We start from the raw sequence: 26,719 nt of genomic DNA on the forward strand, positions 1-26,719 counted from the left end.
GCAGACACGTGGTGATGGAAAGGTCTTTGCCACTCTGCTGATGAATCCTCATCTTCAGAGAGATGTGTGAAGTGCTGGGTGGCAAAATCCTCAGCAAAGCATGTGGCAGAAAAAAGACAGGGCCAGACATGAGAAAGGGTTGGACATCACCACCTCTCTGGGCAAGCACAGGGAGTATGGATAGATAAAGACACTGTGCTGCCTCAGTTTAGTCCATGGTCAGGACATCATGGGATAGGAGGCTCTTAATTAAGGTGAGTGGTGACTGTCTGAACTGAGAGGAGAAGAGATACAGGAAGGGTTCCTCATCAGCAAATATGATGATATGGTGATAATAGTCAATAGTGGTGAGTTGTTTGTGATTAACCAAGAGCAAATAGCCTATAATATTAAGCACCAAGTGTTTATGTGACTGAGAAGACATGACTAATTCCTTTTGTTTGATTTGATTTTATTAAGGTGATCAGGGCAATCTGGCTGTTAGTCTGAAAGTGTTTTTTCTAGGTAATTGCCTTGTGATTTTACTTCTGTCCTCCAACATATTTGCCCTTTGTTTGCCAGGTACTGGGATAAAGAGGTGCAAAAAGCAAAAAAGAGGGGAAAAACACCACATTTAACAAAAGCCATTATTCTGTGTTACTGGAAATCCTATTTAGTTTTTGGAATTTTCACAATGATTGAGGTAAGTGGTGTAAAATGTCACAGAACCTACTTCTTGGCTAACCGCAATGTGAAACTTGTCCACTTAGACTGCATGACATGTACTGGTGACTTCATCCTGGACTCCTCAGAGAGCCTGATAATGTTCTCAGAAAGGTAAAACAGAGCTATAGCCCTGCAGAGACTGAAAAACTGAGTCATAACTGCAGGGTTATGGAAGTGGAGCAGAGAGCTCATTGCAGTGCATTATTTTTGAGACATTGCAAACCACTGGCTTGCTTTGTAAGGCTTATCTGTATTTCATGTATCTGAGTGGGGGGCCCAATAGAAAGAGGGTTTTTTGCTCTCTGTAAGTGGCTCTAAAGGACACGTGGCATTTTAAACAATGGAAGTGTAATACATATTCATGCAATTTTTATAACATCAGAGCGGGTTTTTTGGTAATTGAGAGAGTTCTCCTTGAAGTTCCTGCTAAATTTTAACGTGGAACATGTTTCTTTTGGATTTTGTGTTGATAAGAATTGGCTTGACATTAGAGCACAAGAAAGACAAAATAATAAAGGATATGGCTTGCAGCAGTACTTGGCTCCTGTTTATCTGTGTACCGACTTGGTTAGCACAGGGTGATAGGAAATGACTAATACTTTTCCCCCTTCTTTCTCTTTCAGGAAACCCTCAAAATAATTCAACCAATTTTTTTGGGAAAAATTATTAATTTTTTTGAAGACTATGATGCCTCAGATGAGGTAGCTTTGAAATTTGCATATTGCTACGCAGGGGCTCTGTCTGTGTGTACTCTTATTCTGGCTATCATGCACCACTTATACTTCTACCATGTGCAGAGGGCTGGCATGAAGCTGAGGGTGGCCATGTGTCACATGATTTATCGGAAGGTAAGCCAACCTGTTCACAGCTGTGTTTTGTGTTTGACAGCTGTTCTCTTAGGGGAGTTTAAAAATGTAGTATGGGGGGCTTGACAGCTGGCCTGCAAGCAGTGCTGAGTTAATAGAAAAAATAGCAATTGATGATTTTTGAGTGTATCCATAGCAAAGAAGAAGACAAGGCTGTCAGCATGGAAACAGATTAGAAGGGATACGTGAAAATTTTTGTAAGGTAGACTAAGTGCATAAGTTGATGTGTATATGTACCTTATTAAACTTCTGTAAAACTTTTGCCAATTATATTGATGCTGATTGCTTTGAACCAATGAAAATAATAAGCTATTGTGATCCAGTTAATGACTTAAGGTCACGCTTTGTTAAGAGTATATAAGCTAGAAAACACGCAGAATAAAAACTGTTTTCTTCTTAGACCCTAATCACTTGTGTGTATGTCACGTCCTACCTAACGGTGCCAATGCAGTTACTTGTTATGTCCATGATTGCAATTCCACTGGAGTTGCTCATTAGTAGAGACCTAGTGCATGGGGAATGTGTCAGGCCTTAGATGTGTGCATGTGGCTTTGCTTTCTCTTTGGTGCTGAGGTGTCTGAATGACTGCTTAGTGAAGGTGTGTGTTAAATAGCCCTAAAGTCTTGGAAGATCTGCTCTTTTTTCCTCCTGCTGCTGTTGGAGAGGAGCCCCCCCCCCCCCCCCATTGTTCTTGGAAGTGTTGCATGCTGGATCTGTAAGAGGTGTCTGCATAGAGCAGGAGAGGGACAGAGCTCCCAGGGAATGCTGGCAGCTACTCAGCCTTGCAGCTTGATCCCAGGGGCTGGTGTAGTGCTTGGATGTCACCATCTGCTGCATCACTCTCAGTCTCCTGGGAACTGCTTTGCTGTCTAGGTTTCCCCCCACCCCTGTTGTAGTTAATGCTGGGATTTATTTCTATTTTATCCCATCAGTGATGTAGAACTAGCAGGTTGTCTCCTTTGCAGATCAGAGGCTGCTCCCCTCCCTTGGGGCATCCATCAGGTTCCCTTGGGGAGTGGCAGCCGTTCTGTGGAACTGCTCCTTCCCCCTCCAGGCAGGCAGGGATGCTTGGCATCTTCACCTTTATCCCTCCTGTTTAAAGGGGAAGGGAGAGAGGGGCAGGCAGAGGAGACAGTTCAGAATCAAGTGGAATCCTAAAGGCAGGGAGTTAGTTTTTTATTACCATCTACTGGTTTTATTGTGGGAGTGCTGCAGCCCTCCGCTAAAACCAGTGAAATATGAGAAGGGATGGATGTTCAGGGAGCCTCGGTTTCTTTGCTGTCTCTGTGTCCTGATCAAGAAACAGCTGTCCTGAACTACAGATGGAGTTGAGCCTGCTGTCAGAGGGAAAGTGGAGCAAAAGAAGTTGAGTTTTACTTACAGGAAGGAGCTGATCAACATCCAGGACAAAATGCTGTTTCACAGTTGAAAATGTCTGCTTCACTCTTCTGAAGCTGTTGGCAGTACCCAAACTGTGAGCCTGTCTGCTTCCAAGCAGGAAATCTCTGCTGAGAATGCTGGAAGGGAAAATGCCCCATCTTTCTCTGCTGCTGGAATAGTGACCTGCAATTTCAGACCTCAGTAAAGAAGTTTAATTGAAAACTCAGGACTGCACAGTTTCTTTGGAATGTAAAGAAATCCACATTATTTTAACCATTAAACATAGGTACCATCAACTTAACATGAACACTTACAGTACTGGTGTAGGTCATGTGAAGTTTTTGGACAAAGCAGCAAAGTGAGGAGAGTAAAAATGTCGCCATTTTAAGTGGTGGTTCCTTTTCATACACACATTTATTCTCTTCTTCTTTTGATCCCTTGGAAAGGATCCTCTGGGAACTTGGCTCTAGCATGTCACAATGCTTTCTTGTACATAAACATCTCTGTAAGGTATTAATTTACCAATCTGATTATCAAAACGGAATTAATGGAAAATGTATATAGTGGTGGTGTTTGTTGCTGAGTTGATATTGGATAGAAGCTTGGAAAAGAAATATTTGTAATATGCACCCTTATTTCTAGAGATGGGATTAAATGGAAAATTATTCAGCCCTCATTTTTACTTCTGAGGGTGAGGGTTTTGAGGTAACAGCAGGACATTGACAAACCTTTCTAATAATTTGCCTTCATTATGTGCTGCTTATAAATAGGTCATAGTTTCTCTTTAACCTCATATAGGCTTTTGAAAGAAACTTGGGTGTTTATTTACCAGCACTTTAGAAGAGTTTGTTCATTGCTGTAGAAAATAAAATCTTGGATTTGTAAGGATAAATGAATTGGATAAGAGAGCATTCTTAACAGAGAACTTCAAATGTTCATAATTCTTAAGTTTTAGACCATTTTTCATTTCCTGGAAAGTTCAGATCTAATTTGTAAAATTCCTCTATTCAAACACTCAAGAAGTATTAGTGATGTACATAGAAAACTCCTAACAAAAATGAAAGTGAAATCTGTCTCATGATGACTCAGAATCTTATGTTTTGAAATCAAAGGCTTCTTTTGGGAAACTGGTTTTTGTTGGTTTTATTTTTTTTAAGACTTAGCTTTTACAAGTTCTTTGAGGTCAGTGTACTGACTTTAGCTGGGATGGAATTAGTTTTCCTCAGCTCATATGGGGCTATGTTTCAGCTGTAGCAAAAAGAGGAAGGTACCTAAACTGGACTTTTTGGTAAAAAATTGGTTATGAAAGTAAAACTGCTACTTTGCAGTTGAGACTGCACTTTCCATTCAGCCAGGAAAATGCAAGGCTTATTTCACTTTAAAAAAAAAAAAAAAGAAAGAAAAAATCAAAACCAATAGGGAATTGAAGAAATACTGAAACTGCATTGCCACATGATGGGAATGCCTGCCTCTTCCCTGAAAAGACAAATCAGTCACAGATGAGCACCCTCCTTTTGGCTCAGATGCTTGTGTGGTTCCTCCTGAGACTCTCTTGGTCAAAATGAACTGGACTCATAGAATCATATTAAAACTGGTTTTGCTGCTTGTGTGGAGGTAGCTAGGAAGAAGTCAGGAAGGTGATTGTGTGGCAGGTCCGAGACAGACCCAGCCATGGACCACCAGCAAGACGCCAGCGCGGTCTTCTGATGGTTCAGGTGAACCTCAGGCATAAATAAGTTGTACAAGAGGTGCTGTAAACACATCCTGATGGGAAGCTTCCCTGGACATGCATCATGTGAGCTCCTATTGCTATGATCTGTGGGTTTCTAACAGCTTTTCTCAGACCTTACCAACCTTAGTGTGTGGTGTGGAGCAAACATGATAGCAGCAGGCAGCTACCTGGGGGATTTCAGGTGCATGGGAGACAGGTTGCTTAAGACAGGGAATGAAGCAATAATTTTCTCAAATAACTAAATCTGATCTTTCATATACCCAGTATCTAGATTTATTTTTTGAAATGTCAGAGGAATTTCATAGTGGAGTTTTAAAAGTTTCTGCCTTTCATTGTTTCTGCTGGTTTCAATGAAGTTAGGGTTGGGATTCTCTCTGTGATTGTGTCTTTCTAGCACAAACATGAGGTGCAAGAAATGTAAGGAGCCTTGTTTGAAATTATGCTTTGAGTAGTACTTTGGTGGCTGATGTTCTTCTACTTGTTTCAAAATACTAGAACAGTATTTTTGAAACAATCAGCGCTTTTCATGTTTGGTTATTGGCCAAAAAGGAACCCTAATAGTGTTTGGAGAGGGGGAAGTCGATATGCACTGCCTAAAAACTTGAAGTGTTTTTGAGGAGCGAACTATTTCTGTACAGAAAAACATGCAACATGCTTTGTAATTTTTTTAAACTTGTGCTGCACACCTCTGTTTTCTCTGTAGCAGGAAGAAGCAGGGTGTGTTATTGGTATTTATGAGCAATTTCAGTTTGGACCTTTGCAGTAAGGTTCAGACTGCATATTTCCAGATGGGATTTTTTGGAGATGGGGGTATTTTATAAACACATTTTATTTCCTATTGACTAACTTTTTTACTAATGTGTAAAAATACTTGATATTTACTCTTGCTGTTTTTCATAGCATGTGCTAAACTTCATTTTACATAAGTCAGAAATGTTACAATTTTTCTAGAGCCGGTGATTTGTAAAGGGACACTCTGATTTGCAAAGATAGTCTGAAATTAATAATTTGAGGGGTTTTTGCCTTCTGTCTGATAACAGGTTCAAAACAGAATTGTTTCAATTGGCCAAACACTGTTCTGACTTTAATCTGGCCTTCAGGTGGAGTTTTCTGTTCCTGTTTTGTACAGAGGCTCATAGTAAGGGGGAGAACAATGCACATGGAAAGTTACAGCTCTTTTGCTTGGTGGCTCGCTGTGTTGGTGTTTTCCTATTTTTAATCACTTCAGACATGAAGATAGGGCATTTTTATTCTCACAGTCCTTCCCTTGAACTTCTTTTGTTTTAAATATTTTTTTCTTTGGGACTTTATTTAGGATATTTAGCCTAATCCTCAATTTATTTAAGGCTCCAATGCTCTCAGTCAAAAGACATGTGCCTTCAGCTTTAGCTATGGTACTGTATTTGTGTATCTTGTGTGTATAGCTGTACTGTGCTCTACAAGCTGTGATGATTTGAACTGTTCTGACTTTTTTAGGCACTTCGTCTCAGCAACGTAGCTATGGCAAAAACTACCACTGGTCAAATAGTAAACCTGCTGTCAAACGATGTGAACAAATTTGATCAAGTAAGGAGTATTTTACAGATCTTTCCAAGGGGCTGGAGGAATTGTGGGGTTGGAGTTAAGAAAGTTGTGTTTAAAACTGGTGATTAAATGTTTCTAATAGACATTTCTTCTAGTTGTTTCTTAAACATAGAATGTTTTGTGTTGGAAGGGACCTTAAAGTCCTTCTTGTTCCAGCTCTCTGCCATGGGCAGGGGCACCTTCCACTAGCAGGTGGCTCATAGCCCCATCCAACCTGGCCTTGCCACAGGCAGAAGTACTTCCTAAATGTTACTGGGGGTTTAATTTGTTAGCTAAGGGCAAAAGTTAAATTTTTGATTCTTAACTATTTGTTTAGGTAACAATTTTCTTGCACTTCTTGTGGGCTGGACCACTTCAAGCTGTGGCAGTAACAGTACTTCTCTGGATGGAGATAGGCCCATCATGTCTCGCAGGAATGGCAGTTCTGATTATTCTTCTTCCTGTGCAGACCTGCATTGGGAGGCTTTTTTCTTCCCTCAGGTAAGGCTGCATGTTTTGGGTTGTAGCTATTTTCTGTGCTGGGTTTTAAAATGTGCATATGGGGTGGAGGCCGAGTATCAGCTTGTGTCTGGTGATATTTTTTGCAGTGTCTCTTATCTTTGCTAATGTTTTTTACAGCTGCTAATGTGAGATATCTGAATTCCAGATGATGGACTTGAAGTGGTCTGTCATCCAAACATGCTGAAGATATCTGCTACTTATTAGCTATCCAGTGCATTAAAAGAGTCTGACTGTTCCTGTAGCTACCTTGCTGTAGATCATGGCATAGAATCGTGGAACTTGAGCTTTGCCTTCCTGCAGTAATTCTTGGGAGTGGTTATTCCACAGGGGATGTAGTCAGTCCTTCTCTCTGGGACTTACTGGGGTGTTGCAGCAGAAGGCTCTGGAAGTTTCTGGTTTAAAGATCTTGCTCTCTCTCCTCCATGACTAAGATGCAGAGAGAAAAAAGGGGAAGGAACTGAGAGAGAAGGGAAGAAAAATTTATCATGGTGGTTTGGATGCCAGCTATGAGGTTTCCAGCTGCAAGGTTCTAGGCTGTGGAGATAAGAGTTAGGAGTAATTTTCCGCTGTCAGACTAATTTAATTTGTATTTCTGTAACTTTATCCTAAAAACCCCAAGCACCACTTGCCTCTGTTGGGATTGTTGAGGCAAGTTCTTGCCTCAACCTTCCAGGGTTTGTGTTTCTTGTGTAATTAGCCATGCTTGACTTACATTATGACTTTATAAAAGGCTTTTTACACGTAACTGGAAATATTTTTGTGTTCCTTTACTCCATACACGTGTGCTTAGGAGTGTTAGGCATCTTTCTTTGCATCTTTTTGTTGAATGGGTTCCTCTTAGCTCTTTGGCTAAGTAAAATTTCTGGAAGTGAGTTACTGGGTTTTTTTTCAAGTTGTATTTCAAGACAAATTTTCTAGACAAACTGAGCCTGGCATTGCCATTGCATGGCCAGTTATGAAGAGAGAGATGAGAATTAAAAAATGAAAACAACTTGTAGACCTCTTCATTTGTAACCAGTGTGGTAGTCTTCAATCATTACACTTGTGTGCTGTTTCTCAAATAATGTTCAAGGGCTATTTCTCAAATAATGATCCATTCAGAGTTCTCTGTCAGATTCTAAGGGCTTTTCTTTTTATGATAAAGCCTGGTTGTAGAACACATACCGTGTGTTCTTAAATGTGTATTTTCACTGCGTGTGCAATATGCATGCAGAAGTATCAAGCTGCTTCGTGGCTGTTTTTCATTAGTTCTAAGTTTTTGAGGCTTGAGTCAATAATTAAAATACCTATGGTATTTTATTTATATTATCTGTGGTGGCAGACTTTAATATCCCCGTTTTACAGATGGGAAACTGAGGCATAAAGAGATTAATGGACTTTTCCAGGGTCAGACAATAGGGGGACAAAAATCTTTCTTGAAGGTATGTATTTTAAAAATTAATCAGTGGCAATGTAACATTTTTTGGGGTTTTTTACCCATTCAGTAACAGCCACTTGTTTGGATGCAGTGCAAGGGAAAGAATTTGTTAACCAGAAAAGCTGCTTGTCTCCATGTGCACAGATCATTTTCTTTGTGAACAGAAATGTGCAATGAACAGAAGGAGTTAATGGTAAAACTGGAATAGATTTTAGCTCTGGGTGAGCTGATGAGTGTGTTCACATGGCATTTGCTGGGAATCTGCATGGATTTAAGGAAGGCAGCGTATGAAGAAGTAATTTAAGGATTAAAGCTTTTGCTAAAATCCAAGCATGCTCGGTGTGGCAGTTAATTTGTGCTCTTATTCAGCACTGTTCCCGTGACTCAGTTGTGTCAACACGCATGGACACCAGTTCATGGTGCAGCCTCTGGCCTCAGCGCTCTGGGAGTTTGCAGATATGGATTTGGTATCCTGTGGAATGGTCACCACTGCACTCTGCAGGATTGCTTTTACTTGCACAAGTATGAGAAGTTGTGCAAAATACACATGTTCTAGTATATTATATGAGAAGCAGTTCAGTTATTGGACTGAAGACCATTCATATGGATTTTATTCACAAGAGCTGGACGCTTTCACTGCTTAGTCATGCAACTGTAGTACTGTTATTTAAAGTCCTTTTTCTTGAAGATAAAAACTGTGTCTAACTGCTGTGTCAGACAGAATTAAAACTCACCAAATATGCCGTGTGAAAGCAAAAAGGAATTTTGTAGCTAACTTAATTTAGAATGGTTTTTAGTATCATAGAGGGGTCTTCTCAGACAAAAATTTTCAGGTCCTTTCTTACTGCACTTTCTTATTGACATGCTGTGTGAGCGTGTATTGGACTGATCTGTTGTACTCTGAACTTAATATTTTTGAAACCAGGGAGATGTCTTTCTCTGCAGTAATTTACCATCAATGCAGTGGATGTCTGTATACTTGAAGCCATTATACTACATTACTGAGCCCTTGGCTTCTCGTATGTATGTACAATACATGCCTTAAAATACTATGCTTATTGCAAAGTAGGGCAGTGTAAGTTGCAAAAATTTTTAAGAAGACCACTCCTCCAACCTCCTGAGCATTTTAAAGTAATTTGAAACAGGATGGTTACTATGATGACATTTCAGCAGGAAAACTGAAAAATTGGTTTATGAGAACTACAGCCTTTTTTGAGTCACACCATTTACAAAAAAATAAACCTCTATTAACTTTATAATTTATTTTATCATCTTCAACTTTCTGTTATGTGGAGACCAAGCCTGGAAGTTAGGTGACTTTCAGGATTGTAGGTGAGAGTTGTTTGCTGCTGCAGAGCCATGAACAACACATGCTAATTTTGTCTTTTCCAGTGTGTGTATGGGGAAGAAATGATGAGCTATTACATTATTTTAGCAATTGTTTTTCTGTTGCTGTTTCTTTTTCGAAAAGGGGAAGGATGGAGTAGCAAAGATAATTTCATTCCGTGTTGATGTCGTTGGTTTAGTCTAAGTTATTTTCCTCAGTTTTGTTAAGAATCCACGATTACACTAGGGCTAAGTTTCTAAATGCCTTTTGTTAGTTCTCTTGTATAAATATTTTTTAATACCCTGCTTCAGCCATTCTAACATTTATGGAACGCTGGTGCTGAGAAGTTTTTTGAAATGAAGAGTAGGTGCTTGAAATTCTTTCAACTTGCCTTCTTTAATTGTGGTGATTTCTTCCAGTGTATCAGAGAAATCTTTCAGGGAACTGGTTAAGCTGAGAAAGCCCAATCATGCCTTCTAAAAAGCTTTGAATTTTTTTAAATGATCTCTGAATCTTAACTTTCATTGTTGTATGAAAAAATAAGTAATTTAGCAGGTAAAGGTATGTTTTATCAAAATAAGGTCTACCATAGCTCTCCACGTGCAGAGTGTTTGTCTACATAAATGAATTCAGAATTGTAATAGGATCTATTAGCATGAGTTATGCATTTATTATGTGGCTTCTAGCTTCCAATGCTTTTTTCCTAATTAAAACTGTGACTTTATTATTTAATTATATATATTTTTCATTTTTTCTATCAGTGCAAACATAATGTGGGACTAAAAGGGATACAGTTAAATTAGTGTTAATTACAATTAATGCTTAAATAATATTTTTTTAAAGAAACCATATCTAGATTATCAATGAATTATGGTTCACGTACTAAGTAATCTCTGCTTCAACTACAGTTATTCCTAAAAAGTCACAAATGAGGCCGGTTTCTTTAACAACATCAGAAGAACTTTATGACAAGGATGGTTGTTTTGGCATTTTGAAATCTTTTTAAAGTTGTTTTCTGATTTTTGTTTAGTTCTAAATGCAATAAACAACAGATATGTTGTTTAAGGAATACTGCATGTTTGCACTATATGACTGACATAGTCCTGAACATTGAAGCAGCTCTCAGTTCCCTGAGAAGCAGAAGTACAAGCATGCCAAGTGTGTCTGCTGTGTGTCAGCTTAAGGATACTGGTGTTCAGGAAAACCCTTTAATGCAATTACAGTTTTGTGAATCTTCTTTACAAATAAAAGCAAAAACTTCATACATATGTTATGTGCTCATAAATAGTCTTCTTTAGGGAATCTGAGGATTTTTCCTTTGTCCTATTTTCAGAAGCAAGACAGCTGCCTTAACAGATGTCAGGATTAGGACCATGAATGAAGTGATAAGCGGTATGAAGATAATAAAGATGTACGCTTGGGAAAAATCATTTGCGGAACTTGTGAATGGTTTAAGAAGGTAATCCTGGGAAGATACAGCTTGATGTATGATCAGTGTCATTTTCCATTTTTTACATGTGAATAAGTGTGTTATTCTGTGCTTTAAAATGCAGTTTTTGTGCACTTTTTCAGCTTTTTTTTTTTAATTTTTATATAGCAACAGTGGAGGAATGAAGATACATTCTAAGGGAATTAAAAATTTAAAAATCCTCTAAGCTTCAATAATTCAGGCTTTTTTATGCTTTCTTTAACAGTTCAAAATGAGCAACTAATAAACTGTAGCAGTTGTAATGCAGCAATTTTACCCTCCTTTTATGTATTTTATTACTTGAGCCACCCAGGAAAGGTAGAAGGGAGAAAGAAAGCAGATCAGAAATTCTGTTGTTATTCAACTGGCAAGGCCAGCTGAGTTTGGTGTCCCAAGACATTTCATTTCAGAGTTTCTTTGACATCAGATTAAAACATACTTGATTTTCAGTCAGTATTTGCCCTTTTACTTGACACTGACAGCATTCAGTACTAAAGGTTAACTGTAGGAGTTTGGGTGCGTATTTCTTATAAACTGATTTTCGTGTCATGTGCCCCTCCAGCATATGAATAGAAGGTTGGTATCCTGCTGCAGATTATGTGACTTTTTTAGTTTTAAATGTTTCATTTTGGAAATCCTTTTCTTGAAAGCAATTTTTTTTCCTTTACGTCCTTGTGCAGGCTTGCAAACTTGCAAATGTTCCCTAATATGTTCCTTCCCATGCACATAATTGTTTCCTCTGTTGGATTATAGGATCCTGTGCTGATTGAATGTTCATGACTGATGGGAAGTGATGGGAAGCTTTACTGTCTTGCATGGAGCCAGAGAGAATATTTCTTTATTGAAAGCTTCCTCAGTGGGTTGTATTCACATCACTAAATTTTAGATTTGCAAGTTCAACACCTCATTAGGATTAGAGGCTTCCTTTTTAATGTTGGAAAGAAATGAGATCTTCCAGAACACACCTTGAGCCTTCTTTCCTTTCTTGAGCTGTGTTGTGGAAAAATGTAATTAAAACTCCTACATTTAGTCAGATGCTTTATTGTCCAGTATTTCCACATTGGCTCTTGACAGTGGCTGAGATGCCATCTGAACTCCTCCATTGCTCTTTATTTCTTGTGTCTGTCTTTGTTAGTTTCCTTTTATGTAAGTTTGTGCCTCAAGACAGTGTGATATATTATATGCAGCCTGCAGGTAGGCTGCAATTTATCTGGTATTTATGGAGAGTAGCACAAAAAACTTGCCGATAATGAGAGGATTATTAAGGATTATTAAAGGGTGGGAAAAGAGTTTCATCCAGGGTTGTAGAAGTAATTGAATTAGACCCAGTTCAAATAGTTTACATACAAATGTTCCTTCTCTGTACTCTGGAGGAGATTAGAGATGGTGAACCCTTAAGCTGAAAAAATAAGTCTTTGAAACTCTTTAGAAGTTTGTCAGTTCAGCCAATTTGGCAAATATAGAGGGAAAGTTGTTTAACTAGTTTTCCAGTAGGGCATCCTGCATCCTTTTCTTCTTTAAGTGGTTACTTAATTTACTTCAAATTGTATAATCACAACTTGAGTTTCTAATCTTAATTTATAGTTGCAAGTGGAAGGCAATCAAGATTATTAAGATTTTCCCTAAGAATTGCCAGAATATGTGGAAAGAGAAATTAGGACTTGTTTTGGGATTTTATATTTGATAGTATTAAATAGAAAAAAGTAGAATATATGGGGAAGGAGTAAGTTGTTTTTGCTGTCTTGATAAAGGAAAGTTATTATATTAATAAGGAGGCAAGCCTGAGAGCATCCACATTGTAGTAGATGATAGTGGTAACATTTTGAGGATTGGACTTGTTGAGTCATTTAGAAGTGGAAACTGCAATTAAATGAAATGGAAATTGAGAACATATGCATCAGCTGCTTTTGAGTTGCTGGAGGGACACTTATGTGTCTGTGCAATATTCAGTCACTATTTAGCTTGGGCAATGAGTGGCAGAAGAGCTGGCCTCATAGGTCAGTGTTATGAAGCAGAATTCCTAGAGCAAAAGAAGCCAGGAGCAGGATCCAAATTGGGAAGGATTTAGACTGAGATGAAAGGAAGTACTCTAAATCCTGTGATATGGCTTGAGGAGCAGCAGCTGAATAATGGCAGATACTTGGGCCATGGGCAAACTCTTGATCTTCTGGAAATTGCCCTGTTTTTTTCAACTGCAGAGTTTTGTGACTGAACTCCAGTGGATTTTGATATTGGATGGATAAGGAGTTTGTGGGTGCTTGGCCTTTATACAGATTTTTTTTTCCCTCTTTGCTATTGCATGCAGCCCAAAAATATTTGAAGCAGATTAGAATCTGAATTAAAATACTAATTTGACTAGAGAAGAAAAAAATAGTATGTTAGTTTTCTGACTCTGAAAAATAATTGTTTTCTATAGCTATTAAGATATTAAATAAAATGAATTTCTCCTTTGAATTTCCAAGCCTCTTGAATTCTGGTTGGGTTTTTTTGGTTTTTTTGTGGTTTTTTTTAGGTTTGTTGGTTTGGTTTTGGTTTTGTTTTGTTATTTACCATATAACATGTTTTCTTCACCATTGTTTGCATATGAGTTGGGGCGGTGGAAGGGGAGGAGAAAGGATGTGAAAGCAGAATCCTGATGGGGGGGTTTCCCTCATCCTATTGTTGAGGGTAGCAGTAACGGGAGAGATTGATGTGATTTGTTTATGTTTTGCATTTTTAGGAAGGAGATTGCCATGGTTATGAAAAGCTCTTACCTTCGAGGACTGAACTTAGCCTCGTTCTTTGTGGCAAGCAAAATAACCGTGTTCATGACTTTCATGGCTTATGTACTACTTGGCAACGTCATCTCTGCGAGCAGGGTGTTTGTGGCAGTGTCCCTCTACGGAGCAGTGAGGCTCACAGTGACCCTGTTCTTCCCTTCGGCCGTGGAGAGAGTGTCCGAGTCGGTGATCAGCATCCGGCGGATCAAGGTAGCGCCGCTGGCTGGCAGGGGGTCTGCGTTCCTTCTCTCACTCCACCGTTGTTCCTTCTCTTACTCTACCTTTGTCGCTTACTCTACACTTGTCACTGACAAATGCAGCCTTATTATGGTTTTGCAGTTTGGGATCTGTGATGAAATAACCTGTTTTGGGAATGGAACATGTCTCTGCAGAGGAAGGACGTTGAGATGCTTGGGCGCGTACAGAGGAGCGCAGTTATGTTGGTGAGGGGCTTGGAACACGAGCCCTGTGAGGAACGGCTGAGGGAGCTGGGGTTGTCTAGCCTAGAGGAAAGGACACTCAGAGGTGACCTCTACAACTTCTGAAAGGTGGTTGTAGTCAGGTGGGGTTTGGTCTCTTTCACCAGGCAGCAGCTGGCAGAATCAGAGGACACAGTCTCAAGCTGTATCAAAGGAAATGCAGGTTGGATATCAGGAAAAAGTTTTTTACAGAAAGGGTGATAAAGTTCTGGAATGGTCTGCCTGGGGAGGTGGTGGAGTCACCATCCCTGGATGTGTTTAAAAAAAGACTGGATGTGGCACTCAGTGCCATGGTTCAGTTGAGGTATTAGGGAACATGTTGGACTCAATGAGCTTGAAGGTCTCCTCCAGCCTAGTGATTATGTGAATTCTGTGAATTCTGTATGCAGATACAAAAAACATGATATGCACTGTAGGGTGGGCTGAGATGTAGGAGAAAAGTGTGCATGGCAAAAAGGTGTTATAGGCATTTCAGAAGTGAGAAGAACATGTGTACAGATAAGCAGGCATGCTGGGATTGGGGTTTGAAGAACAAAGTAGGTTGATGGGAGTTAGAGGATTCATATTTTACACTGCAGTATCCTGTCATCTGTGGACGACAGGTGTGAACCCCAGCTTCTCTCTTGTGGCCACTTTCAGTGCTGGAGTGAAGACTCAAATTCAGTAAGAACAAGCATTGGTAGTGCTGATGCTGGTCAAACAGAACCAGCACCATGTTCTGATGCTCTTTGGTGTTAACAGGAGTGTGTTGCACACCATGGACCTGTGTTAAAATGTTTGGCTTCTCACTGCACTCCATAACAATGCCCAGCAGCTGGAGCCTGAGCAGTACCTCTGTGCCTGGAAAAGCCTAGCAGTAATCTCTGCCTTCCCATGGCTCCTGACATCCTCCTCCTGCTTCCTCCTAGTTACTGCTTTCTGTAAGTCTTCAGCAGCTATCTCACATCTGCAAATTCTTAGCTGAGTACTTGGTAACTCGGCTTGGTTTTGTCATAAAACTGTGGCAGCTGTTAGCCTTAAAAGTTTTCTGTGGAAGTAGCCCCTTTCCTTTCTAGATGTGTTTGGGCTATTGAAAACCTAGCATCAGGCAAGGTGTGGCAGAAGTGTGGCTTGGTACAAAGTACATGCTTATGCAGATTGAAGGAAGAGTTTGCTGACTGGGATGTAGTGTAGAATAGAAGTGCAGTAGTGAAAGTGAAGTGAGCCAGCTTTGCAGATGTAAGTAAGTTTCTTTTTTTGTTCATGCTTTGGACCTTAAAATGAGAAAATGTTCAGAGAGTGTTCTGTCTTCTATTGGCCACTTGAAGAATGCTTAATAGAGACAGTGGACAGCTGCTTACTGCATCCTCATGATTCTTCCAATGAAATAACATAAGCCTTTGCCAGCACTGGAATGAGAAGGTGCTGCAGTGAGGGTTTCACCTCTTCTGCATGGAAAGAGGGAGTTAAACAATTTTAAAAGTTGTTAGTAATTCAAGGAAAAGACAGGACAGGTTCTTAAGATCCATTTCTTTCTGGAATTCTTTATTGAGCTGGTGGTTGTTAGAGTCCTCTGCTATTAAGTCTGCAGTTTTTTGGGAGGGAGAGCTAGCTAGTTACAGGTACACTGTTGTAGTTGTGCATTGCCTTGGAAATGCAATTCTTTGATCAGTTTGTGGTCGTTTTTTCCTGTCCATAATTAATGCTGCCTTCAAAAAATGTGTTTGGGTTCCTTTCCCATTCTCAGTCTCACTTTAGGCAGTATCCTCTGCTTTTCTTTCATTGCAGAACTTTCTGATGCTTGATGAGGTCTCACACTTCAAGCCACAGCTGCATGGCAGTAATGAAAATATCATTCTTCATGTTCAAGATCTGACTTGCTCTTGGGATAAGGTAAATTTACTTGCATATTAAGTATATCAGTGCTGCTGGCATTTGAAGGCAAATGCCGTGTGTGTGTGTGTGTGTGTGTGTGTGTGTGTGTGTGTGTGTGTATGGTGTGTGTGTGTGTGTGTGTATGGTGTGCTGATACTTTGTATTCCATTCTTTGTGTTTGAGAGTCCTTTCAATATGTTGAGCTAACTCTGGAATAGTACTGAAGACACTATCAAGTGCATCTTAAAAGCAGCTATTTCTCAATACTGTACTAAATGAAAAACTTTGTGTTTCTCAGGGAAAATACCTCTTTTTTTATTAAGCAGCACTGTATTGTGGCTGAGGTACTTAAATTGGAATTAAGGACAGACAGCACGGCAAGGTCAGCCTTATTGTGTGGGGTTTTTTTCTGTGAAATGAATGTTTGATCAGTCCATTAGTCTAGAACCAGTACAATATTATACTTATCACAACAGGTTTGAAAGCTTTAGAGACAAGTCTGCACATATTTATTGCTCTGTGTTTTGAGACTGATCAGCTGCACATTTTTTCTGCTTAAAATGCACCAAACTCACCAAATGGCTAGAAAAAGGGATAATAAACATGTGATAAATTTATTATATATCTCTTTTATGTAATAAAGGCAAAGGTTGACTGTTTGTTTTAAAACTTTAATTGCTGTGGTAAGCAGCAATTTGTGAGGAATTGGTGCTATTGCAGCCTGGCAGTATCCTCACACAGGAGAGACTTTACAAGTGCTGGAAGCTCTAAAAATGACTTTTGCATATAAATGTAATGCAAATAAGACGTCACATATTTCCCTTTCTAAGCCCTATTCCCCTACCTGTGCTGTGTCCCAAGGAAGATCAGGTGTGAAGACATATGAGGTGAGGATCTACCTACTTGTAGCTATGTAGCTGCCAAAGAAAATTGTTATTTTATTCTGCTTTACTTTCTCAGACTTCTCTGTGGCATCAGTATTTCTGAGGCATTGACCAAGCTTTTAAAAATTCATAGATATGAAAGAGTTGATTGTGAATACTTTCTAATGCAAAATACAGTGTATTGCTTAATCTTTGTTTTCTTCTCAAACTGACTTTAGTTTGAGAAGAAAACCACCATTAACAATTTACAGGAAATGGTTGCATAAAGTGCCCATAAAACACTTTTTTTTTTCATTAGTTGTTTATATTGCATAAAGCAGAGTAGCATGACTGGAATTACTGGTTTCCTTTCAGTTAAAACCAAAACCCAAACCAAGCCATCCACAAAACTGTTGCTATAACTAACATTTTTATATTTAATTGCAGTGTGCATGGGAGAAAAGCATTTCTCTCAGAACTGTTAAGATCTGCTTAGAAAGTTTCTACTATATGCTTTTAAAATGATGCAAAATAATTTTATAGAATTGCTCACTGAAAAAAAAAGTGGGAAGTTCTGATAGAGATAGGTTATGAAAGGAGTAATATAAATATGTATCCTTTGTCAAGCAGTAGGCTTAGCTTGCTACCCTGAGTTTCTCTTTGGAAGTCTGTACAGACACTCTACAGCAGGATGATTTTTTTTTTAAATTTTTTAGAGATTGTGTGCCAAAAGCAGTACTAAAAACACCAACCAAGAAGCAACCCATGAATCCAAAATCACTTGATGTAAAAATGGGATTATTAGCTGCTCTTTTAGGAAAACAGCCTAACATGTTGTGTTACAGTTTCTCAAAAGATAAACAAAACCAATTAATTCCTGGTCACACTCTTGTTTTAATTATCTGAGTACCACAGGCTAGTCTGATAACAGCATGGAACTTGGGATTCTTCAGTACAGCTTTTTACTGATGTTCCTTGAATTTACAGAACAGTCTGTCTGCTCGACTGAGCAACTTCAGATTTAAAATCTCAGCATTTGAGCAGAGGCCAAATGTATCCCTTGTAATTTTAGTCCTTACATGAGAAGCCTAAGTAGCACAGTACTTTCATGCAATATATGATCTCTGTGACCCTTAGGTGGGCAGAGCTATTTCATTTTCTTGTGTGTAGGAAGTGTAAGGTCTGCCCAAGCTCACCTAAGGAGTTGCTCCCCTGAAGGGATCATTCTTGTGTCCTCTTGTGCTTGCATTCTCTGTCTGTTGCCTCCCTTATGCTGGTTGTTAATGCTGGTTTGTATGACCTTGTGGTGAAGCAGCTTGGAGGGATTAAGCAATAGAAAATGAATCACTTTTAATGAGATCAGTTTTCTGATAGCTGAGTCCCATAAACAACACATGCAAGGTTAGGCAGAAGGAGGAAAGTTAGAGACACAGCAAGCTGGCAGGGCACAGGTGAGCTGGGACATTTCTGATAATGTGCTGTCAGGTGTACTTAGCTGCAATATTAGTCTGTGCTCTAATTTAAGTGCCTCAGTTTAGTGCCTAAAAATAGGTGTGGTGAATTCAGGACAAATTGTCTTTAATTATAAGGAATGCTGTTTTGGAAAAATATCATGTTTCTTACGTGTGTGTGTGTGGCTGTGCTGTTTGCTGGAATTACTACTTTTGTGTAGGCTCTATGATAACTTCCAGTACTGCTTTAATGTATAGCATGGCAGTAATAGTTTAAAAGTTTTTAAAAATCTCTCTGTAATGTTTTTTAGCTCTTATGTTATATTTTTTAAAGTTTTTGATGTGGATGGAAATGTCTTTGCACTTTTGTGAATACAGAAGAACAACCTCAAGATGCCAGAAGAAGGGGCTGTGTGTCCGAAAGCTTAATTTATTTTTTCTATATAGACATTGATTTAGGAAGAGATATGTTCTCTTCCTACAAACACTGTGTTAAAAAAAGAAAATCTTGGGCAGTCATAAATTTGTAGAGTTCTCCTAACCTTAGCACTTAGGTGAGCACCTGAGCTGTGTACACTGGGCAGAGGAATCCACTGCCAGGTCAGGTGCTGCTGGTTGGGCGGCTGGTGGGGTTGTGCAGAGAAAGGAAAATAATCCCGTTGGTGCCACCTTGTGGGAATACATAATGGCAGCAGAAGTGGTTCAGCAGAGCTGCACAGGGAGCCCGAGTTCAGCTTCTGGCAGAGATCCCTGAGGATCTCCTGCGCGCCCTGCAGTGTGTCCCAGAGCTCTGGCAGCAGGGCTGCCTGCCAGCGGTTTCTCCTGGCACCAGTGAGCACTTGTGTGCCATGCCAGCTGTCCCAGCCATCACAGATGTGGATGGATGTTGGATTTCTGTTCCTCCCCAAATTACTGGAAAGGAATTGCAGGCTTCCTCCTTTGCAGTCCCTGAACGTTTTTGGCTTGTGTCATCTTTTGTGTGGAGTTATGGTGGTGGCCTTCTCAGCCCCTTGAACTTCAAAAGGTGGCTGGAGATTTTAAGGTATTCTTAACCTTGCTCTTCTGTTTTTGGATCTTAAGGCTGAGTTTTTGTTTAGTCCTTTGATCAAAGTACTTCTGGGAGTTTTTAATGCATATATTTCACTGCTTGTATTTTAGGGTCAGTCGTGCTTAGTGTGGGTGAAGATGCAAGTGAAGGCAGATTGTATTACAAAGGTGTTTTGCTTTAATGACAGGGAGGTGCACCAGGTCCTTAGAAATTGCTGTTTAGCATAGCTGTTAAAGACATGAGCATCCTTTCTTCCCACAGCTAGGCATTTTTGGAGCCTTGATAGGAGAGGTACAACATATGTTGGGACATGAGCTCATCCATAACGTAAAGGATAGGCATACTAGAAAGGAATGTTAAACAGACACTCCTAGGGTAGTACGAAAGAATATCCAGTACACAAGATAAAGTCGTGTAAAATCAAATGGCATTTTTATGGTTTTTCTTTGCATTGAGCCTTGACCAGAGCAAACACAGCCCTGGCTTTCCTGAGGCTCTGAGAGCCCCAGCTCTCCATTTGTCTGCGTGCTCAGAGTGGCTGAGTGTGTTGTGCTGGGGCTGGGAATGCTGGTGTGGTGGCCAGCACAGAGCTTGTGTTCCTGAGGCTGCCACCCAGGTATGTGGGCTCTGAGGAAGCCCTGCTTCTGCTGCCTGTGGCCTCCTTATTCCTTGAATGCTCTTTTAGCTGTGTTGCATGTTCATGGTGAAGGATGAGGGTCTTTCAAAAGTGTTTGTGAATTACTGAAGAGGCAAAAATCATATGTCTGAAAATATGGTGGGCATGTGTACTGGTAGTTTATAGCGATGTATGCACATTGTTTTCTGTTTCTAAATACTTATTTTGGTGGTTTATATTTCATTGCTGAGAAATCCTGACTTTTTCTCAAATCCCCAGAGTTTAGAAACCCCAACACTTCAACAGATATCCTTTACTGTCAGACGAGGGGAGTTACTGGCTGTGATTGGTCCTGTGGGAGCTGGAAAAGTAAGTCTTCATATTTACACCATTTCATGAGACTTTTGAGTCTATTAAATGTGAAAACCAGAAACCTGAAAATACACAGTTCCTTTATGTGTATAACCACACATTCTGCATCAGGGTACTGGCACTCAAGATCAGCCCATGTCCTGGGTGGGGAGGAGGTGATGTGGAGCTTAGCAGTATTCTGTGTGTTGCTTCAAGACTGCATGAAAAGGGGACTAGTGCTTCTCTACTGTTAGCAGTAGTTTGAGACACAAGGTGAAATAGGCCATCATGGTAGTAAACACTGCTCAGCCTCTGTGATGTCTTTAGTGCAACCAAACTTTTTAATTTTTACTTTATTTTATTTTTTAAATCTTTTCCAGTCTTCTCTCTTAAGTGCCATCCTTGGTGAGCTGCCTAAAGACAAGGGTTCTATAAATGTTTCTGGAAGAATTGCCTATGTTTCACAGCAGCCTTGGGTGTTTTCTGGCACTGTAAGAAGTAATATACTGTTTGACAAGGAATATGAGAAAGAAAAATACGAAAATGTTTTAAAAGTCTGTGCCCTTAAAAAGGTAAGGCTTTCTCTTTGTGTATTTTCTTTCCATTGTTTTTTTTTATTTTAGTGTTCTTTCAGGCCTGTGGTATAGGTTGCAATGTACAATATGTGGAATTGTTATAAGTAGCATGTGAAATCACTCCCGTTACTGATCAGAAATGTGTAATTACTTTTGCTATCCTTGTGTAAGGGATCTAATTCCCAAAACTTTCACTAGGGGGAGATATAGCATGTGTGAAGCACTGACAAATTTGGGAAAATCCGTTCCCTATTATTTTGTTTCATAATTGCATTTTAGCCATTTTTAACGTGTATTATGGTAGGGGTGTGTGCAAATGCAGTAAGAGGCAGACAACAAATGATCAAGCTAGCACTCTTTGTGACTTTCGTTTCATAAATATCCTATATGCTTTCCTTTGAAATAAATGTTGTCTTTGCTGTATATTATGCATTGCAAACAGCTATCAAAAGAACCTTAGGGCTATGTACTGGAGAACTTGCTGAACCCAAGTAGTTTCATGAAAAAAATACATTTGAAAGGTTTGTGTGCAAAGGAGTTTGTGACATGAGATATAGAAGAGGATTAAGCCAGATTTGTCAAGAAACAGACATTTTGCTTGGCAGCTAAAAAGGTTTTTGTGCAGCATGTTTTGATATTTCTGTCAGCAGCAACACAGGTGAAAAGCAGATGGTTACTGTAGTGAATGTTTTTTGCAAGATTTTTACACTTGGCAGATAGAGTTTTAGTGTCTCCTGCTGATATTCAGTCATGGTGTTGTCTAAACTTAAGGCTTTAATGACTTTAAAAGACAGCAAACAGCATTTAAAAAATCCCCACTTCATATTGATGGTAGATTTGCTTTCATAGTTTTCTTGCAAATTTATGTGTCTTATAAAAGCTGTGAATAATCTTTCAGAATATGCTTTGTAGCTTAATGTAAAACTTCTGTATTTCCTGAATAGGAAATATGATAATATGACATAGAACACTGTGTAGTTTTGTTGTCTTATCCACAGTCCTGAAGTCCCAAATTAACCAAATCTGTGTGATGAATGACATAGTTATTTTTCCTGAATACATTGCAGTAAGACTAAAAACAATGCAGTTGTTAGGGATGTTGGCAAGATAGTTTACCGATAATAGTTAACACAGTTTTTATTTTTTGTGGCAGCTAATTTTGTTCAAATAAAAACTAATAAATTTACTGTTAGACTTTTTAGTATTTTATTTGATTTTCTGAATTGCCAATAAATATTCCTTGTAAGACTAAGGATTGTAGTGCACTTTCCTCTGGCCTAGCTGTAGAAAAAGTGAACTTTAGGATCTCATCTGTTTCTTCTGCTTTCTCAATTACCTTTTGCTGAAAGTATGGAGTCATAAAGTAACTGCAGATATTACATTTAGTATGAAATCTTATATTTTAATGTGTTACATTAATACTTTTCAAATAAGAAATGTTACTTTGAAACAGCTTTGGCAGTCTTTAAAGTTAAAATGATTTAAAAAATATTTTTATCTGTTCTTTCACCTTTGCAGGACTTGGAATTACTGGCGAATGGTGACTTAACAGTAATAGGAGATCGTGGAGCTACTCTGAGTGGGGGACAGAAGGCCCGTGTCAATCTGGCCAGGCTAGTGGTTTTTGCTGTTTCTACAATTTATAAACTGTCAGATTCCAGTGACTAAAGTAAACTAATGTAAGACTTTGCTGTACTGACATTTCTTTAAACCTTTTAGAGCCGTGTATCAGGATGCGGACATCTATCTTCTGGACGACCCACTGAGTGCAGTAGATGCTGAAGTTGGAAGACATTTGTTTGAAAAGTATGTTACTGCTTTATTTTAATATAAAATGCAGCTGTTATATTGTAATTCCTTATCAAAAAACTTGAGAAGGCATTTCTGAGGAGATGGATTTCTTCACAAAACTTCTACATTCGCTCTCTGATTTGTTTTCCCCCTATTTTATGTAATTGGAATATACAGGGTATTTTTCTTCTCCTCTGTGTTTTGTTGATTTTGTTCTTTATTTTTGAAAGTCCTGTAAAAATCTGTTTTGAAGATATTATAAACAGAAATATTCCTAAGGGAATATGTGCCATTTTCTTAAGGAAAATATCAAGTTTCATACAAGAGTATTGTAATCTCATGGGGTTTATGAGTAATGGGGCTTATGAATATTAGTACTGAGTGAAGAATAAAATGGTGGGATTTTAAACCTCTTCTTAGTTTGCTACTACTTTACTTGCTAGTAATAAGCACTTAATTCAACTGGCTGAAGGAGAGGACAGAACTGTTGAATAGTTTTAAATTTTAATTCTTGAAATTTCTCTTGGGTAGGTGAAACAGGGCATGTGGCCTGCAGAGTAGGCAGCAGAGAGCAGAAATAGAGGGAAAGAGAATGTACAAGTTTACTATGTAAGAGAGCGATACTGGACCTTCCCCCATTTCCAAAGAAACAGGAGAATGTTCATTAAAAGTCAGGTTCCCTTTTCAGTGAGTTTCTTCTCCTCCATCCCTCTGAAACTGTGTAATCTAAGGCGCGTGGGTGAGTACCAGAATAATTTGGTTAGTCCCAGCCAGTGTTTTGTCCTTACTTCTTCACAGTTTGCAACTCTATGTTAAAAGGCATAATCTGGAATTTACTAGAAGGAAAGGCTTCTGTTGATGAAATTCAGTGGTCTTTGGTTGAGGCCTTCAATAAATGTGTTTTGTTTAGCATACTTGCATCCTTTGAATTCCATGCTCCAAATACAGGAATTAATTTGGTTTTACTATTGTTCTCTCCTGTCCTCCCCTAGATAATCATAAAAACTTGCAGAAATCTTGCAGAAATGGTCATAGAAATTGCACTGAGTAGAAGTGGCCTGAATGTTCTTTTTTCCCCATACAGGGAAGCTTTTAGTATCTAAATTTGAAAGTTGTACATCCTGTTGATGTTTGCTGTTTCAAATCTGGACCCTCTGAAACCCCTTTAACATGTTGCTTTATTTTACTGATGTTTTCAAAAGGCTGTTGTTTGTTTCTGTCTGCTAGTATGGAGTAAGAGTTTTATGATGCATGGGGTTTGCGTTCATTTCTCAGCTGCCGCGACTGATAGATGGAGTTCATCACCTCTGTAGTTCACGTGTGCTCCCGAATTCCTTTAATGCCTGTTGAAGTTTTCCAAGCTTCAGCTGCTGCTTTTCTGTTTCTGCACAAGATCTCTGCACCTCCAGCCCCTGACTGTATCGGTGCTTGAGTTCTGAACGTGCACCCACCTGAGCTGTTAACCTGCTATCCCTGGAGTCTTAAGGTCTCTTCATCAAGAGGGAGATGAGAAAGTGCCATGGTGCCTTGTGAAGGAGGTCAGGCTGCCTCTCCAGCTTGCTCTCCTTTTCATGTGAGCTGTGACACTGGCAGCATCTGCATTCTACTGCAAACCTGGAAGTGTGGATTTTTGCATGTGCAAAACCATACAGGAGATAGAAGCCATTGCACTGTGTTTTGCTGATAAGCGTGTGAAGATGAGGAGGAATTAGGAGGTTATCTCAGAGAATTTGAAACTCAGACAAGTAGCTGGGGTTGTTTCTGTACTTTCATTTTTTCTCCACAGCTCCAGATCAGATTGAGCAAAACACAAAGAAATAGAATGAAGGCATTTTTTAGAAAATGGGCTGGGTGGAGTAGTACTGGGAAGGAAAACCGAGTAATGCCTCCCTACACAACATTTTAGGGGGGGTTTTTACAAACAGAAGTTGTCTTCTGAGGCCTTCATGGAATCTGGGAAGGTAGTGGGGGTAATGGGGAGAGCATTATGTTCAGTAAGTTGCTTTGAGAAACAAGGCAAGGCATGTACTTTAGTGCTTCCTGAATAGTGCTAGAAATGTGGAGAAGACAGAGAGCACTGAATGATTTCTTTAGAACATGGTGCTGAGGAATGTCCAAAACACCACTTCATGCAGGCTGCTCCCCCAGGAGTCCAAACCACGAGGCTTAAAACAATGGATGAGATGGAAGAAACAGGGGGCTTTTTAATGAGAATCTGAAGTGGATATTGTTCAGTTCACTCACTCTTTTTTTTTTTCTTGCAATTTTATGTTAAAGTTTTTGGGTTTTTTTGCAAGTGTCTAGTCTATGTGTTTACAAAGATAGGTATGTTCCTAGTAATTGACCAAAGCTATGGCATGTGGATGGCTGGTTCATTACATTTGCTGCTTTTCTGTGCACTATTCAGCTACTGCAGTAAGTAGTTTAAAATATATAAATACTTTCAAATGAGAAGGAATGCAAGTAGCACAGCTCCAGTGGGAAAACAGACCATGATATTATTAATAAAGGACTTTGGCTCTTAAGAATTTCTTCGTGATTCAGACAAGTAGTTCTGTGGATGATGGAGTAGATAAAGGCAGTTTTTCAATTAATTCCTCTTTCCTGGTCAGATTCCTTGGAAGGTATAAACTGAAGATTTTTTTATTTTTGTGTTATTTGTTGCCTTTTTTCCTGTGGGTTCTCAATAGTTAATAGTAAGCATGCTTCAGCCTTTCTCCAGTGGGGGGTTGCCAGTATAGTTATATGTTTTTTTACATATTTGTATTTGGATATGAATAGATGCCTTTGTTTTATATTTATTTAAATAAATATGGCTTTTAATTCACTTTTAAGAAAGCTGATATTTTGAGACCTCTGGTTTCAAAATGAGGGACAGCCATCACAGATCCCTTAGCACTTTTCTTTGTAAGGTGAAGTTTGGAGCAGATGGGGATTTCTAAGAAAATCATTGAATTGCACTTGGATCTCAAGGAATTTCCTACTCTTCCCTTTTATCTGTATGTTGCTATAGATTATATGGTTTCAGATCACCTTTAGATAGAGATAAAATTGTGTCCCACCAGCGGTATTGACTCCAAAGTCATATTTTTAAGAGTGGGATTTATATTTCATCAGTCTATTGGGGCATGGCTTTCTCTAGGTATTGTTACTTCCTGTGTATCTTTTTCAGTGAGAGGAGCTGTGTGCCAGTCTCAGTTCTGATTTCTTTCTCTTTCTCCTCTGTGCTTGTGAGAGTAGACAGAGTTGCAGGACAGTTTAGGAATCTTTTAAAATAAGACCTGAAGGACCTAAAGTTGTGATGGTTCTTGGGAGTGGTATGCACATCATTCCTAGTATCGGACAGAATTGACATAGAAAAAGTTCACAAACACCAGGATCTCTGGCTCAGAAAGTTCCTAATATATGGACTCTGGGAGCTGGAAATGAGTGCCAGAGGAAGCATCTCCCTATGTACTTTCTCCAGCCATCCAGTGCTACCTGGTGCCTGGAACAGGTCAGTGGTTTCTGTGGACCGGTTGTATTTATGCGTGACTGGGACTTGTCATGAGATGGAGATAAATGATTGTCAAGGTAGGCATAGAAGCAGAAGCAGCAGAGTAGAAAAAGAGACAGCAGAGTAGAATATGTAGGGTGTGTGGTTTTTTGTCTCTGGCAATCATAGCACAGTTTTAAAAAAAATTATGTGAATTTTAAAATGTGCAAAACTCACTGGGGGGTCGTTCTCCCTAAACTACTTACATTTAAACAGAAGGGAGAGGAAAACAAATATAGGAAGTAAATTAATGTAACAAAGGGTTTATGCCTGTTGGCACATCTGCGTGTGCTTTAATTTCATTTCAGTGGTTATTTTCATTGAAACGAATGTAAGTATTAACTAGAGTAAAGTTAAACTGGCGTGTGAACTTCCAAAAAGGAGAGGGAGAAAGAATGGTAAGGAAGAAAGTAGAAT

General features: G+C 39.2%; 1 protein-coding gene across 1 annotated transcript in view; it reads left to right on the top strand.

The window, feature by feature from the left end:
• Nucleotides 1-26,719, top strand: part of ABCC4 (ATP binding cassette subfamily C member 4 (PEL blood group)) — a 140,005-nt gene that overhangs the window by 14,967 nt on the left and 98,319 nt on the right. Inside the window, exons 3-13 of the mRNA XM_084201258.1 lie at nt 562-682; nt 1,329-1,553; nt 6,160-6,249; nt 6,584-6,747; nt 10,846-10,971; nt 13,700-13,949; nt 15,986-16,090; nt 20,330-20,419; nt 20,782-20,973; nt 22,495-22,589; nt 22,696-22,782. Coding sequence (XP_084057384.1) covers nt 562-682; nt 1,329-1,553; nt 6,160-6,249; nt 6,584-6,747; nt 10,846-10,971; nt 13,700-13,949; nt 15,986-16,090; nt 20,330-20,419; nt 20,782-20,973; nt 22,495-22,589; nt 22,696-22,782 — 1,545 coding nt within the window. The remainder of the gene's footprint in view (nt 1-561; nt 683-1,328; nt 1,554-6,159; nt 6,250-6,583; nt 6,748-10,845; nt 10,972-13,699; nt 13,950-15,985; nt 16,091-20,329; nt 20,420-20,781; nt 20,974-22,494; nt 22,590-22,695; nt 22,783-26,719) is intronic.

Source organism: Fringilla coelebs (genome assembly GCF_963513975.1).
Source record: "Fringilla coelebs genome assembly, chromosome: 2".
Lineage (NCBI taxonomy): Eukaryota > Metazoa > Chordata > Aves > Passeriformes > Fringillidae > Fringilla > Fringilla coelebs.